Source organism: Biomphalaria glabrata, chromosome 2, assembly GCF_947242115.1.
Source record: "Biomphalaria glabrata chromosome 2, xgBioGlab47.1, whole genome shotgun sequence".
NCBI classification, from domain to species: domain Eukaryota; kingdom Metazoa; phylum Mollusca; class Gastropoda; family Planorbidae; genus Biomphalaria; species Biomphalaria glabrata.
In genome coordinates, this window is record NC_074712.1 from 22196241 (window position 1) to 22212830 (window position 16590).

At 37.3% G+C, this 16590-nt stretch overlaps 1 protein-coding gene across 1 annotated transcript in view; it reads right to left on the reverse strand.

Moving 5' to 3' along the window:
• Window positions 1-14670, reverse strand: part of LOC106057644 (uncharacterized) — a 92858-nt gene extending 78188 nt beyond the window's left edge. The window contains exons 1-2 of the mRNA XM_056019644.1: window positions 14532-14670; window positions 14294-14434 (exon numbers count right to left, since the gene is read on the reverse strand). Coding sequence (XP_055875619.1) covers window positions 14294-14395 — 102 coding nt within the window. The 5' untranslated portion in view covers window positions 14396-14434; window positions 14532-14670. The remainder of the gene's footprint in view (window positions 1-14293; window positions 14435-14531) is intronic.
• Window positions 14671-16590: the final 1920 nt, after the last annotated feature.

Below are 16590 nucleotides of genomic sequence, written 5' to 3' on the forward strand. Positions count from 1 at the left end.
ACAACTTCCTTTAATTGTAAAGTGCCTTTGATTGTAAAGCATTTAATAGTAGCATATGTACAAGGTTAACATTTATATACAAGCAACTCCACTACAAACAACTCCACTAGATGTTCTTTCCTTGCCCATGTTTACAACACACCCATGACTTCCCGCAAGTCCCTTAACTCCAAGGTACCCAACACTTGACCGTGTGTCACGGTTGAACATACATAGTAACCGTGTCACAACAGAGATACATATATATATATATATATGTGTGTGTGTGTGTGTGTGTGTGTGTTTGCGGGTTGTGCACCACAACCCCCCCCCCCGGAAAAAAGCCTGACTACGCCCATGTATATATATATATATATATATATATATATATATATATATATATATATATATATATATATATATATATATATATATATATATATATATAATATTTCTAAAGTTACTTTTTTCATCATGATATCGATATAAATGATGGGAAAAGTATCGACTTCTTTCGGCTCTACGTTGCCATTCAATTTTTCTCCCAATACTTTACATAAACATGAGAAAACATGTGGTGTTAAAAAAAACGTGATTTTTTTTTTTCAGTTTGAAAACCCTTGGTATAGCCCTTCCGCGAAAGTTAAGGGATCACAATACTTATTATTTCATTTGAATATTTTTTTTGTTTTGTTACCAAACAAATTTTCAGACCCCTCCCCCCCCCTCTTTTTTTTTGTGTTCATTAAGTAGTTTCGATAACTCTAATGTAGAAGTAGTAAGAAGGGTCGATAACTCTAATGTAGAAGTAGTAAGAAGGGTCGATAACTCTAATGTAGAAGTAGTAAGAAGGGTCGATAACTCTAATGTAGAAGTAGTAAGAAGGGTCGATAACTCTAATGTAGAAGTAGTAAGAAGGGTCGATAACTCTAATGTAGAAGTAGTAAGAAGGGTCGATAACTCTAATGTAGAAGTAGTAAGAAGGGTTGATAACTCTAATGTAGAAGTAGTAAGAAGGGTCGATAACTCTAATGTAGAAGTAGTAAGAAGGGTCGATAACTCTAATATAGAAGTAGTAAGATGGGTCGATAACTCTAATATAGAAGTAGTAAGATGGGTCGATAACTCTAATATAAAAGTAGTAAGAAGGGTCAATAACTCTAATATAGAAGTAGTAAGAAGGGTCAATAGCTCTAATATAGAAGTAGTAAGAAGGGTCGATAACTCTAATGTAGAAGTAGTAAGATGGGTCGATAACTCTAATATAGAAGTAGTAAGATGGGTCGATAACTCTAATATAGAAGTAGTAAGAAGGGTTGATAACTCTAATGTAGAAGTAGTAAGATGGGTCAATAACTTTAATATAGAAGTAGTAAGAAGGGTCAATAACTCTAATATAGAAGTAGATAATTTCAACGGACCCCCCCCCCCAACCCCTTTTTTTTAAACGTACCAAATAGTAGACTTTCTGCTCGAAGGATTGAGCATTCTGTGAGTTAATGAAAAGTGCTAAGAAAGGATTATTTTGGCACTTTTTAACTAGTTCGCTAGTTTTTAGGGTTGGTAAATTTCAAACAGTACTTGTCCATATTAACTTGGTCATGGAATAGCTAATTATGCTTTAATAGACAGGTGTCATGGGTAATAGTTCAATAACATTCGAATCTATCGCGTGACCTCAACAGATCAGGGACACGGTAACGGTGGAAAGAATTCTGTCGTTGTTCTGCCAATAAATTTACTGGTCAAGGTCTTGTATAAATCCGTCACGCTTCATTGAACAAACAAATTATAGCTGGCTGGGTAATCTCTATTGTCGCGGGGTCTCGTCAGAGTTAATTCTCAGAAGTGGATTAAGTTGTAGTCTTCAACTGTCTAGACACAAAAAGTTGCCACCAGTCCTCGATACTGCCCTACTTACATTAAGTGACATTTGAGTTCATCAGAAGGTCAGATGGAAGTCTTTCAAAAGAAGGTCAACTTTAAAATGAATCACTTGAACTTCAAAAAACGTTTCATCCAAAAAAGTTTGTAGCAAGCTTAATAAACATTTAAAAAAACAAGGCTTTTCTAAGGGGAATAACCACAAAAAATCACAGACTTAAATCTCAATATTCAAGGTTTAACTCCATTTTTTTCAATATAATCAAAATTTATTGAATTACCACTAAATGATTAAGTAATTATTTATTTTTTTTTAATTGATACATGTATTGTTATCTACTATGAATAATTGTGCAACATTTAAACTTCATAGAGGCGCAGTGGCTGAGCTGGTTTAAATCTTAGTAAAGACTGGGATTTTTAATTGCGGAATCTTTGGGCGCCTTTGAGTCCACCCAGCTCTAATGGGTACCTGACTTTAATTGGGAAAAGTAAAGGCGGTTGGTCGTTGTGCTAGCCACATGACACCATCGTTAACCGTGAGCAACAGAAACAGATAACATCAACTGCCCTATAGATCTCAAAGTCTGAAAGGGGAACTTTTTTTTACAATTTAAACTTGATACGAGAATGGGAAGTGGGAGAAAATACGTGCAGACTGAAAGACAGAATACAAACTTTGTAAAAGTTACTTTACATTTCTAAGGTATTTACCAGTACTCGCTATACAACTATTATATCGTACAAAGTTTTTTAGGCTATATTTCTTGTTGTAACATAGAATGTGTTGGAATTATCTCTGTGGTAGAGAGAACTGCGCCTGTCTTTAGTGGTAGTAGTAGGTTTCCAGTCTTAAATATCTCTACTTCAAATAACGACGTGAACGTCGGTGTATAGAGGAGTGAGGCAAGAGTTATCCTATAATGATGAGCTATGCCAAAAGTAATCCTTTTTGGACGAACTTTAAGAAGGGGAACTTAACAGAAATGCCCCCCCCCCCCATCTTTAGGTGCAAACGCAGAGACAATACAATACCGACTAGTTACAAAGTCAACAAGTAATATAGGCGTGCAAATCGCTTTAAAAGTGGCATTATCTATTAATTCTTTGGCATGAAATCCCAGCTGTGATTTTGTATTTGAATTGTACACTATCATTTAAATAATAGGTGTCATTGTTCTTTAGATTAATCAACAATGGCAGATCCAGGTGTTACTTATCCACTAAAACCTGTACCTGTCCTACTATTTTTTTTTAAAGACACAGTTTTGTTATTGAGACGAGAACACTAGCGAATCCAGAATTTTGGAGTGGAGGGGGGCGATTTTTTTTCCAAACCCTAACGCCCAGTAAACCCTAACACTATACATACACGTGCGTACAACATATATATATATATATATATGAGAATAAAAAAAAGTGTTTCTCAAACTGCGTCGAAAAAAAGACAGTTATGTTGAGGCCTTTCTCTTGATAGCTTGGGGGTTTAGGGCAGCGCTGTAAGCCTCCCCAGTGGGATTCGGGGCAAAGCCCCGATTTTAAAAGCGTTTTCTTGCAATTTTAACTGCATAAACGCATTCTCCCGACATCTACAGCTCATTATTCATCACTGGAGTTCGAGACGAAGCCCCGACGCCATAAGAGTTTTCTTGCATTTTTCACTGCAGAAACGTATTCTCCTGACATCTACAGCTCATTATTCATCCTATGAAAAAAGGACATTTGGAATAATGTTTTACATGAAAAATATTCTAATATGAATTTATAGGCCCTTACTACATTGCCAATAAAACGATTTGAAGATACCACACATATTTAGATTTAGGCTTTAAAGATCGCCGTCGAAAAAAAATGTATTCGAAAAAAAATATTTCCAAAAAAAGCTCATTTGTAAGTGATACATTTTGTGCGATAGGCATGTTTGTAACTTTGTTTTGTTACAGAACTATAATTCAAAGTTCTAAACAAAAAATTTCGGAAGTGGGAGGAGAATTTAAGTGTAGGCCTTACCAATGCGTTTCCACTCTAAATATTTTTTTGGCATTTTTAGGATTCAAGCATAAATTGTGAGCTATAGTCCCACATTTATTAACATAAGTAATAAATTCGTATACAAATTGTGTGAATTCTATACCGTCGGCCGAGTTGGGGGGTGGGGTGCTCGCCCCCTACCGCTCCCCCTCCCCCTGGATCCGCCAGTGGACGAGACAGTATTATGTGATGGCAGTGATTCGATTGTTTTGACCTGTACCTGCCCAACTATTTTGAATGTTCATGATTGTATTTTATTTTGTTAGAAGATCTCCAGATTTCGTCAATCCAGACATTGCTACAGCGTTGTTGTTTTTTGGATGGTGAATACGTCTATTTAAATCTGATGACCCATGACCAGTTGTATGACCTATTTCCAGTCGTATGACCCATGTCGTTGAATGACCCAGGTCCAGTTGTATGACCCAGGTTCAGTTATTTAGGGGGAAGAAATCACAGAATTCCTCTTGACCAACTGGAAGATTTGAATCCTACAAGTGGTCAAAACATTGTCAAGATACTAGGTAGTAGCTTGGAACTTGTCAACTGAATACACTAATTTTTTTGGACCCTGAAACAAGCTCATCTCTCTTTTAATCCGAAACTGATAGAAACGCTAATTAACTCCTTTAAATAATTACTTCATTTACGTAGAAGTTCCAAGCTGCGAGAATCCAATGTAGAAATAAACTTAATGTTTAGACTTTTTTTGCGACATTGGTGCATTGACCACGTGACAAGGAGTCAGGGTTAAAGGATTTGGTGGAGCACAGGGGCGGACTGGCTATATGGGCAAACGGGCAAATGCCCGGTGGGCCGGTACCAAATGGGCAGGTCTGGTCGCGACCAAAGAAAAAAAAATGTCAATGCAGACAACTTTTTTAAAAAAGTGACAGCAGCAAGACACAAAGGCCCGAACACGTTTTCTTGTTTTTTTTTTAAATTCTTATTACAATTAATTTTGTTTGAAATTCAACAAGAATATAAAAAAAAAATATACACTATACACTGTACGTATTATCATTTGCAAAACGTTTGACCGTACTTTCTGCTATGCACGAGCGGCATAGACTGCTTTGATGTCTTCGAGGTTGTGTTTGGCCTAATCATTTTGCTGGTCGGCATGGGCCTTTGATGGCACTCCCATTTTTTTTTGCTCCTTTCCTCCCCCATCTTTTAATGGTTCTAATGAAATTTAACCAAAAAGAGGGATTAGAGAGGTTAAGTTAGAAAACATTGATATAACGCGACAATTAGCTCTTTAACAATTCTTAATAGAAATTAACTTTAACACATACACAGCCGCGAAATTGCAAACTACCCAACTTATTCACAGCTCAATATGGGTATACTTTCTGCGATTTGAAAAGAAAAAGTAAGTTTCTTTTTGTTTATTTTTTAATTAACATAGATCTAAAAATACTACACTTAAGGCTTACAAAAAAAATTATTTAATTAAAAAATAAATCTAGATCTAAATCAACTTGTATACTAGTATAATTAATGGCAAACTTATGCTTAGTAATAATAATACGGCTAGTCTTCGAGTCCGAAGATTAGTGAGGAATGCAGTATTTCCCGTGGCTGCGCAGCCCCAACTGAGAGCTACATAGTTTGCCATATACAGGGCAAACATAACCTTTGTCCGCAGGTGGTTGATTTAGATTTTCTTTTCGCCATCTGCGTTTGTCATCGGCAGCAGATTTTCAATTTGTCTCAAATGTGTATCCCGCGGCCTTCGTGAGTGACCTCCAGCTGTCTCGTTCTGAGGCCGCATGCAACCAGGTGCTCACTTCTATGTCAGCCAAGGAAAGTTGACGCCTAAGCTGGTCTTTGAAGCGTTTCCGTGGGGCGCCTCTGTTCGTGACCTCCATCGTCCTGGCCTAATTTGTAAAGAAATAAATCTAGATCTAGATCAAGTATTCAATGCCTAGGCTAGCTAGGCCTAGGCCAGATCTGCCCACTTAGACTTCATATAATGATTATATAATGATTATCATATTAATCATCAAAAGCATAAAAGTCAATTAATTATGTACAATATTAATATGCTGGATCTAGAAATATTTACTTACTTTAGAGTACTTCTTTAATGGTACGTAGATCTAATCCTTCTACTAAGCCAAATGTATTACCGCTGGCCATTTTTTCTTTCTAAGCCATCATTCATCATCTTTTGGTAATCGGAAAGCATCTGCTAGATCTAGATCCTTTACAAAACGAGACATTTGTTCACCATTGTAGATCTAGAGTTTTAATCCATGTTGAATGTTTTGAAAAGTCTAAATCATAATTAGATGAAGATTCTATTTGTTTCAAAAGAAATCTTTCTGTCTATGTGTCACAACATTTTGATGGTATGGTGTCACGATGTGTTGTGATGCCGGGGATTTTATTTGAATTCAATAGTTAACAAAAAATGAAGATCTAGAATCACAATTGACAATTCTTTGATAAAACAAAACTCTGGAACTTTATTAAATACAACGTAAGTACAGTTTATGTACAAATTACAAATCAATGAGCATGGAACATATTACAAAGGCTTTTCAAACAGAGCTCTTAGAAACGTGACTAGCTACAAGGACTTAATATTCTCGACTCCTTACTTTTTTACTACCGCCAATTCTCTGGCGCTAACTCTTTTCAAAAATGTCTTTGTTTAAATTCAAATCAACCAATAGATTTCAAACATACTAATTAAGTCCCTTGGGTAAATCCTGACTTGAATGACAAGTGTCTAAATTTGAGGATTAAATCCCGAGACTCATGTCGAGGGCTTATATTACTTTTAAATAAGAAATGTACACACAATTCTATAATGTGATCTGTGACACTATGTATACTACACAGCAACACATTTAACACAGTGGTTTCGCAAACACGCATCATCAGTGACGCATAACCTTGGCCTCTGACGAGTGATGACGTAGGCCGCGATCTGGTCAGAGCTATGGCTTTGTATGTCGAAGGCTCCGCTCTGTTACGTCGACCACCTTTTAGCTCACCAAATAAGACTGCCTTTGGCATACGTTCGTCTTCCATACGGGATATGTGCCCTAGCCAGCGCAACTGTCGGACCAAAAGAAGTCCCTCTATACTGTCCATACCGGCGTTCGCAAGGACATCGCTAATTGTAGTGCGGTCTTGTCTCCGTATGTCCATGATGGAGCGCAAGCATCTTTGGTGGAAGCGCTCAAGAAGTCTTAGATGTTTCCTGCATAGTGTCCATGTCTCAGAGCCATAAAGAAGGGTTGAGAGAACCACCACCTGGTAGACACTATTTTTGTAGGCAGGCGGAGCGATCTGTTCCGCCAAACTCTCGCCTAAAAGCGTCTAAAAGCGCTACTGGCCCAGGCCAGACGGTTATCAACTTCCCTTGAAAGTGAGGGGTCATTTGACACTATACTAGATATGTGAAGTGGTCTACCACATTAAGGGGCCGTCGGTTTACAATGATCCTTGGGGCTTAGTATGTTTTATTAGGTGACTTCTGGAAAATGACTTCTGTTGTCCCGAGTTTTATAGATTGATCGAAAGAGGCGGCAGCGTATGCAAATTCTTTTATCGCCGCGTTCTGGAGGTCATGTCCATCGTGAGCTGGCAGGGCGCAATCATCGGCATAGAGAAGCTCCGTTATGACCATCTCCTTTGTTTTTGTATGGGATAGTAGACGTCGAAGATTGAACACATTGCCGTCAGAAGGAAACCAGATATAGATGCCTAATCGCTGCCTCATTTGATCCAGCATTACGCCAAAGAAGATAGTGAATAGAGTAGGCGCAAGTACACAGTCCTGCTTGACGCCATTTTCATTTTCATTTTGGGAAGTGATCAGAAAGGTCACCATTGTGTCTGATCTGGCCTCTTTGTCCCATGTGAAGCTGCTTGAGAATGGATAGGAACGTAGATGGGCATCCCAGTCTGGCTAAAAATCCTTCATATACCATCGTGACTGACTGTCTCCAAAGCCTTGGTGAGGTCCACAAAGGCAGTGTATAGGTCTAAGTTCTGCTCTTTGCAATTTTCTTGTAATTGTCGCAGACCAAATATCATGTCAGATGTACCTCTACCGGCTCTGAAACCACATGGCTTTCAGATAATACCTCGTCCACTAAAGTGTTGAGTTAGTCGGTCGAGCAACTTAGTATGAAGTCATTAATGATGAAAATTATTACAATAATTACAATAATTTATATAGCGCTGTCACATCCGATATTTAATGAAAGGATATTTATATTTTCAATAATGGGTCATGGTATATTCCTATACAAATCGCGTTTTTGAGAATGTACTAGAAGGAAGCAAGCGCTTTTCACATTAAGTAAGTGCCTCTCAAACCGTTCTACTTTTTCTTATCTTTTAATGAAATGGGTTGCCTGAGTCAGCCAGGGAAGCCAATGATTTAGCTTATTTTAAGTCACATATCAACATGCATGACTAGATTGACACATGAAATGCGTAAGACGTAACAATCTTATTTTTTGAAGAAACGTCTGTAATCTATAAGTAATACCAAAAAGCTTCAAACTTATTAGGCAGCTATTGTATTGTGTATAGTTTTCAGACTACATACATGTATAAATAGAATACATTATGTAATTTTACGAATGCATACATCCAGTTTTCGATGCGTTATCAAACTTTATATATTTTGTAGAGAATTAGGCTTACACCTATAATATAATACATGGGCGTAGCCGGGAGGGGAGGGTCTTCAAACCATCACTTGCCTCAGACCTCATTGTCTGAAAGGGAAACTTTACTTACTGCCCCAGTGCAGCCAACTTAAGCAAATTACAGTCACCAAATTTCATGAGCGTAGCCAAAAGGGGTTTTGTGGTTTCCCTTCCCCCTCCAATACTAAAACTAAAGCATTTTACCATTTTCTACCAGTCGCTGGACTCCATTGAATAGCAGATTTGGTTTTTGAATTTTTTTAGCGGAAGAGTAGCAGGCTAAATGCACTGTAGATACCTCAGAATATACATTTTTAAAGCTTAAAGTAACGGAAATAATGCTTGGATCCAAGGCTTCGCTCGGACCCCACTGGGGAGAGCTCACAGCGCTTCCCCGGACTCACTAGCTGCCCTTTGGCGGTGTGTAGGCCTACTGTCTTTCCACTAATTATAGGAAGAGAGTATTCTAGGCTAGAAAAAACGTTTGAGAGAATGAAAGATCAGAATGTAACGAAGATTAATTACATATAAATTGCGGAGTGGGGTAAAAATCACCCTGCACCGAAAATATATGATGTGCCATTTGCGGACCGGTTTATATGGTAATGCCCTGGCCGATTTTGATACCCAGTCCGCCCCTGGTGGAGCAGAGCCAGATTTTGTAGATCCAGATGTATCACATCCAATTATTCTCTCTCTCTCTCCCCATCTCTCTCTCTCTCTCTCTCTCTCTCTCTCTCTCTCTCTCTCTCTGTCCATCTATCTGTATATCTTTTTTTTTTTAATTTTAAATAATTAATTATTTTTTGGCTACAATAATTTAATACATTAGTACACAGAGAACTTTGAAGAAGAATGTGTTTAATTGTAAATTAAAGAAGATGCTAATTTCATGTTTGACTCAATACATTCAATATAAAAAAAAACTGCCTTCTCCTAGCTAGAGCTTCTGGTTCGATGGTCTTACTGGATTAACCTCGTCTCAGTGTTTGCCTTCAGGCTGCATTGGAAATTTGACAATAAATGAAAGAAAGATCCCATCTGTAACCGTTTTCTTACTCAGAGGGTCCCATCTAGTAGTGACCCCTTGGGCTGAATATACAAATCAAAGTCTCCTTTTGTTGTTATAAATATGGATAAAACTAATGGCAAAACGTTTCACCGCAAAAGCTGGTACCGGGTACTTTACACATAAGTTGGGAACCATTGAAGTAGAACATTGTGATCTACCAGGAATGTGGTAAAATTTGATCAAAACCCCCTTCCTTTTTTTTTTTTTTTTTTACATTTCTCATATTGTATAGCTCGTCAATTAAAAAAAAAAAGTATAAAAGAAAATTTTTTACACTACATCATTTCTCTTTTGAAAATGTCAAATTGTTGTATCAAAATATACAATCTGTATGACTAGCGGATCCAGAACTTTGGAGTGAGGGGGGGGGCGATTTTTTTCCAAACCCTAACGCTCAGTAAACACTAATCTTAAGCATAAACGCGCGTACAGCATATATATATATATATATATATATATATATATATATATATATATATATATATATATATATATATATATATATATATATATATATATATATATATATATATATATATATATATATATATATATATGTTAGAGCTAAAAAATAAAGCAGTGTTTCTGAACCCTCTGCGTAAAAATAAAAAACAGCCATGTTGAGGCCTTGCTCTTGACAGATAGGGTCTGAGGGAGTTCTTGAAGCGTTTTCTTGCATTCTTTACTTCAGAAACGCATTCTCCTGACATCTACAGCTCATTATTCATCCTATTAAAAAAGGACCCTTTGAATAATTTTTTTACTTGAAGAACATTCTGATATGAATTTACAGGCCCTTACTACAATGCAAATAGAACTGATTTCTTCCTTGAAAAGATAAGATACCCCATATATTTCATGGGCGTAGCCAGGATTTTTTTTCCGGGGGGGGGGAGGGTTTTGGGGGGTGGATTTTTTTTACCCCCCCCCCCCCCCGCGAATTTTTTTTTTATATGTATTTATGTGTGTGTGTGTGTACATAATCTTTATTGCATTCTGACCCTTCATTCTTTCGGAAGACGTTTATTGTGCCCTAGAATAGGTTCTTCCATGAGTTAGTGGAAAAATTGTAGATTCCCCGCCAATACTAGCAAGGGGGTCTGGTGGAGCGCTAGGAGCTCCCCCGCGCCGCCAAGCACTATTTCTGATATTGAAAGCCAACAAAATGCATATTCTGAGGTATCTACAGTGCATTTTCCTGCTATTAAAAGGTTTTATTTCAAATACCTAATGTGCTATTCTTACTGTCTTAGACCCCCCCCCCCGCGACGTTCGGAGCATTAGACGTCAAGCTATTTCCATAAAATCTGTCACTGGTAATGTCTGAAACCTCTTCCCACCTGCCATGAGGACCTCAATGAATAAGGGCGTCAAGTTGTACTAGGATATCATTGCAACTCTTTCTATGCGTAATTCATTTTGTCGGAGAACATGTCCCGCAAACCTCATGCGTCGCTCTCTCACAATCTTACTAAAGGGTCGACTCCCAGTTCGGCATAGGATTTCCTTGATTTAAACCCGATCTCTATAACTGACTCCTAAAATCTGTCTTAACCATCTTTGCTGAGCCACATTTAGTGTTTTTCAATTTCGGCAGATGACTATTCACTGCAGTTTATTAAGGGAGCCCTGCCACTGGTAAAAATGTGTAACCTCTCTTGAATACGCTCTTGGAATTAAGTGACTGTAGTTTGCTTTAGATTTTATATCGAAAAGAGAAGTTTTATCGTCAAAATCAGCTGTTGGGGGTTTTCCAACTCAAAATGCTCTGTAGGGGGATCTTAAACTCAAAACCATATGGAGGGGTTTTAAACTTTAAACAAACTCCATCTGTAGAAGAGGGGTTTAAACTCAAAACCCCCGATTGGATTGGCTACGCTCAAATAATTTTAGTGTGTAAATTGCTTTTTTTTTAACACTGAAGATGTATTTTTTAGCCTCAAACCCCCCTAGCGGGGGTTTTAAACTCAAAACACCTTTGGCTGCGCTCATAGATTTTAGAGTGAGTAATTTGCTTTTATTTATATTGAAGAGGTACTTTTTAGCTTCAAACTCCACTGGAGGGGAGTTTAAACTTAAAACCCATTTGACTACACTCATAACATTTTAAGTGTAGGCCTATAATTTGTTTTGTTTTTATTATTAAAGAGGTAATTTTTACCTTCAAACCCCGCTGAAGTGGGGTTTAAACTCAAAACTATGTCAAAACCCATTTAGCTACGCTCATAACATTTTGAGTGCCTAATTAGCTTTTTTTATATTGAAGAGGGGGGTTTATCGTAAATTTTGGAGGGGGTTTTAAAATCAAAATCTGTGCTCTTGGAATTAGGGGATTTTCGTTTGCATTTTTTTTTTGTTTTGTTTTATAGAAGAGGGGGAGTTAACAGCAAAAACTCAAAACCCCTAGTAGGGGGTTTAAACTCAAAACTCCTGGTAGGGGTTTTTAAACTCGAACACCCCTGGTAGGGTTTTTTTTTAAAATCAAAACCCCATTGGTTGTGCTGGGGCAAGTGATGGTTTAGTATTAAAATCTCACCTAAAATAAACAAAATCAAAGCAAAAAATCATTCACTAAATTCCGATCCCCCCCCCCCCAAGGGGGGGGGGTTCAATTCGGGGGGGGGGGTTGAACCCCCAAAACCCCCTTGGCTACGCCCATGATATATTTAGTCGAAGACTTTCAGGATAGCAGCTGAAGAAAAAATTATTCGAAAAATATATTTTTTTAAAAGCTCATTTGTAAGTGATACATTTTGTACGATAGGCATGTTTGTAACTTTGTGTTGTTACAGAACTATAATTCAAAGTTGTTAACAAAAAATTTCGGAAGTGCGAGGAGAAATGAAGTGGACCAATTAAATTCTACTCTAAATTTTTGGGCATTTTTAAGATTCAAGAATATATTGTGAGTTATTTTCCCAATTTTTTTTTACACAATTGAAAAATATCAGTATGAGCAAAGGTTCGAAAAACATTTGGGTTCAGAACTCATCGCAATCGTTAAACTTATAATGAAAAATTTCATATATATTCTAAATTTTCCAAAACAAAGTCTTTCTTAAGAAAACTGAGATAAACTCGTGTGCAATTACATAAATTCTCTCGAAATATTTGACTAATCTGTTTTAAAACCTGATGTTTTCGTCCGGAAAAAGGAGAGGGCAGTAGTTAATCATCGCTCCTTTTCATAATTTCTACTAATGATTGCATTTGACATTAACGAATTCTTTGAGATAAGAATTTAATTTATAGCACATATTGATTATATTAGTGACAATTTTTTTTTAATTTTTTAATTTCTTAACTAAAATACAAAAAGTATTGGTTTGTCCGATGGGCGGAAGGCAATTGCATGTATCGCCCCTCCCACCTGGTACAACCCTTTTTCATTTTATATTTACTATTGATAAAATTTGAGATCAGAGTGTGTGTGCGACATAATATACAAATGGGTTAAAATACCAATATGTAGCATATTATTATATACGCTACATTAAGTTCACAAACTATGATTTCTCCATAAAAATAGGACCCCCCCCCCCCCCACTAAGACGGCTAGAGTGGGGAGGGCAGAAGACCCAATCCTCCCCCCCCCCTTTCACCGAATCGGCTTAGATACCAGAAGTGTAGCGAAATAATATAAAAATTATATAGTAATTCAACTAATTTTGTTCACAAACTATGATTTCTAGATAAAAGTAGGACCGCCCCCCCCCCACTCAAAGGGTTAAGGTGGGAAGGGCAGTAGATGTATTCGCCCCCCCCCCACCCAATCGGCTAACAGGGTGAACGACATAATATAAAGATCGGCTAAAATATCAATAACAAGTTTTAATTATATAGATATTTAATTGATTCTGTTAACAAGCTGTGATTTCTACAAATAATATGGACCGCCCCACCACTCGAAAGTTTATGGTTGGGGGGGGGGGCGGGTTGATGCCATCGTCACCTCCCGACCCCACCAAATCGGCCAACATACCAGAGAAGGGGGGGGGCGAAATAATCTAAAAATAGGTTGAAATATAAATAATTAGTATATATTATTACCATTACTAATAAATTCGTATACAAATTGTGTGATTTCTTTGTTAAAATTTGTCGGCTGAGTTGGGGGGGGGGCGATTGCCCCTAACGCCCCCCCCCCCCAAGATCCGCCGGCGTATATATATATATATATATATATATATATATATATATATATATATATATATATAAAGAGAGAGAGAGAGAGAGAGAGAGAGAATGAAACTTATTATTGTACCCCGGGTCATTCTACATTTATATTATTTATAACTGTTGAAGATCTAAATCTTCATTTCTATTTCATTGTTGACTGTAAAACAGAAAGTGTTACGTAGTGGGCCTACTTTTGTGTGTGAAGGGAGTTAACACCTGAATTTACGTAATATTACATGGTTACGTCCTATATATATATTTTTTTAATCTTTGCGCTCTCTTATTATTTATTTTTTTTAAATCAAAGACACGCAAATATGATTTTTTGGGGGGTTCGTTTAAAGACATGTTCATTGATCAGAAACTCACTGACAATTACTTTGTAAATATAGACCTAAATTTGAATACATTAGCTGTTACATTTTTTTTTACATTGTTTCTCTTGGAAACAATTAAATATAAACGTTACCTTGCGTCCAAAGCCTTGACCTAGAGTTTCGGTAATAAGTTGCACATAAATAACGGGTACAAGTATCAAATGTATAATCCTGGCTCGATCTAAGTGATTCATTTCACAGAAACAGACTCTAGAAACTAAAAATAGTTTGTTCTGTTAAAAAAGAGAAAGAAAAGAAAATGGCTGTCTATAACAGGACAACAAATGTTATATAAAACAAACATATATGATTCTTTCAATATAAAATTACCTTTCAAAACTATTGGCGTATTTATTTCATCATCTAAATCTACAAGACAGAAGCAACCAAATGTTCAAAGAATATTCTCTTAATTCATCCTGTAGAAATGTAACCAAAAAGGAATAATAATAATAAAGATGACTACAATGGAAATATAGTTTAAAAAGTGAAGCGTGACTTTTCAGTGTTGACAAAACCTGATTGGCTTGTTTCGATCTGATGGAAAAGATGTAGGCCTACAGCTTAGATGACTTTATGTCTTTAGGCGATCTTGAGTTGAAATATCTCCCCCATCTACATTACAAGGCAGTGTACAGAGTTGTTCATGTTTAGAGTATCTCACAATTTAACATTTACTCGATTCCAATGACTAGGACTCTAGCATATGAACAAGTTTTAGCATAGATAGATCACAAGGCTTCCAATGTATGTCAATGAGTACAAGCCCAGTTCAATGTTAAACATCGTCCTATGTGGGGTATTAATGAGTACAAGCCCAGTTCAATGTTAAACATCGTCCTATGTGGGGTATTAATGAGTACAAGCCCAGTTCAATGTGGGGTATCAATGAGAACAAGCCCAGTTCAATGTGGGTTATCAATGAGAACATGCTCAGTTCAATGTGGGGTATCAATGAGAACAAGCCCAGTTCAATGTGGGGTATCAATGAGAACAAGCCCAGTTCAATGTGGGGTATCAATGAGAACAAGCTCAGTTCAATGTGGGGTATCAATGAGAACAAGCTCAGTTCAATGTTAAACATCGTCCTACGTGGGGTATGCAATTTCGGTAGTAACGTTGAGGGTTAGTATTCAGGTTTCATTTACCTCTTTGGTGCTCACGAAGACTTCAATCTCCACGATATTAATTGGAAATAATTAATATACGCTGTAGGTGTGCACCAATAGGCCTACAAACCCGTATGAGACTGGAATAACCAAAAAGAGGCTTGAAGCCCATAAAAGAGGCTTAAGTCGATAAAAAAATAAGACAGATTTGCAAGTAATGCTAAAGGTCTAATACTACAGGTCTAAAGTGATAATGGTTAATATCATATCGAATTTGGAAACTCAGCATTGAAAGAAATCAAACTTTGACCTACCTTAGAGCGAAATAAAAATGACATTTTATAAAGATGTTCATAGACAAAAGGAGGATGAGTGGTAGGCCTTCTGATCCGGAGATACCGGGTTCTTCTTCTTCTTCGTTCTCATTGTTATGTTGGAGCGTTCAGATGACTAGACCAATATATGAGATGAACTGCGCAGTGGTTTCCAAATCAGGGAGCTTTCCATATAGTTTTCTTTCTATTGGGGTGTTTTGGGGCCTGTGTCTTAGACGGGCCTCTTGGTAGAGAGAGCAGTTTTGGAGGATGTGGTCGGCATTCTCTGGTGATACTCCACATGGGCAGATTTCACTGGTTCCAATTTTGAGCTTCCGGTACATGTGTTGTCGCATTCTGTTGTGTCCGGTCCTGAGTCGAAAGATTAGACGTTGGTCTTGTCGGGATAGCTTATAGTAAGCGTCATCTTTCTTGTGATTTGGATGAGAGCTCGTCCATCGATCATTTATTTTATTTACAATTAATTTCTTCAATTCTTCTGGATAGAGTGTAGAATTTATTTGTGAGTTTGTTCCCCCACTCTTGACGAGTGTGTCAGCCTTCTCATTTCCTTCTAGTTGTATATGAGATGGTATCCATTGAAAAACAGTGTTTTTGCTGTTGTTGTTGAGCTTTGTAAGTGCTGTTCTGAGGTTCGAATCCTGGGATTTTTAATTGTGGGATCTTTAGGGCGCCTTTAAGTCCACCGAACTCTAGTGGATATCTGACATTAGTTGGGAAAAAGTAAAAGCGGTTGGTTGTTGTGCTGGCCACAGATGTCGTGCGCATCTAGAGTTGCTTCTTGTGGGATGTTTCTCTTTTGTGCACCATAATGGTCTGGGCTTTAGTTTCTAAGGACGCGCTATATTGGTGTCATTGCTCTGATTGTTTTTGCCTTGAGATGGATTTTTCTGTTTTGGTTTTCTTCCCCAGTGTTGGGTAAGTTAGTATATTTTGCGTTATTCT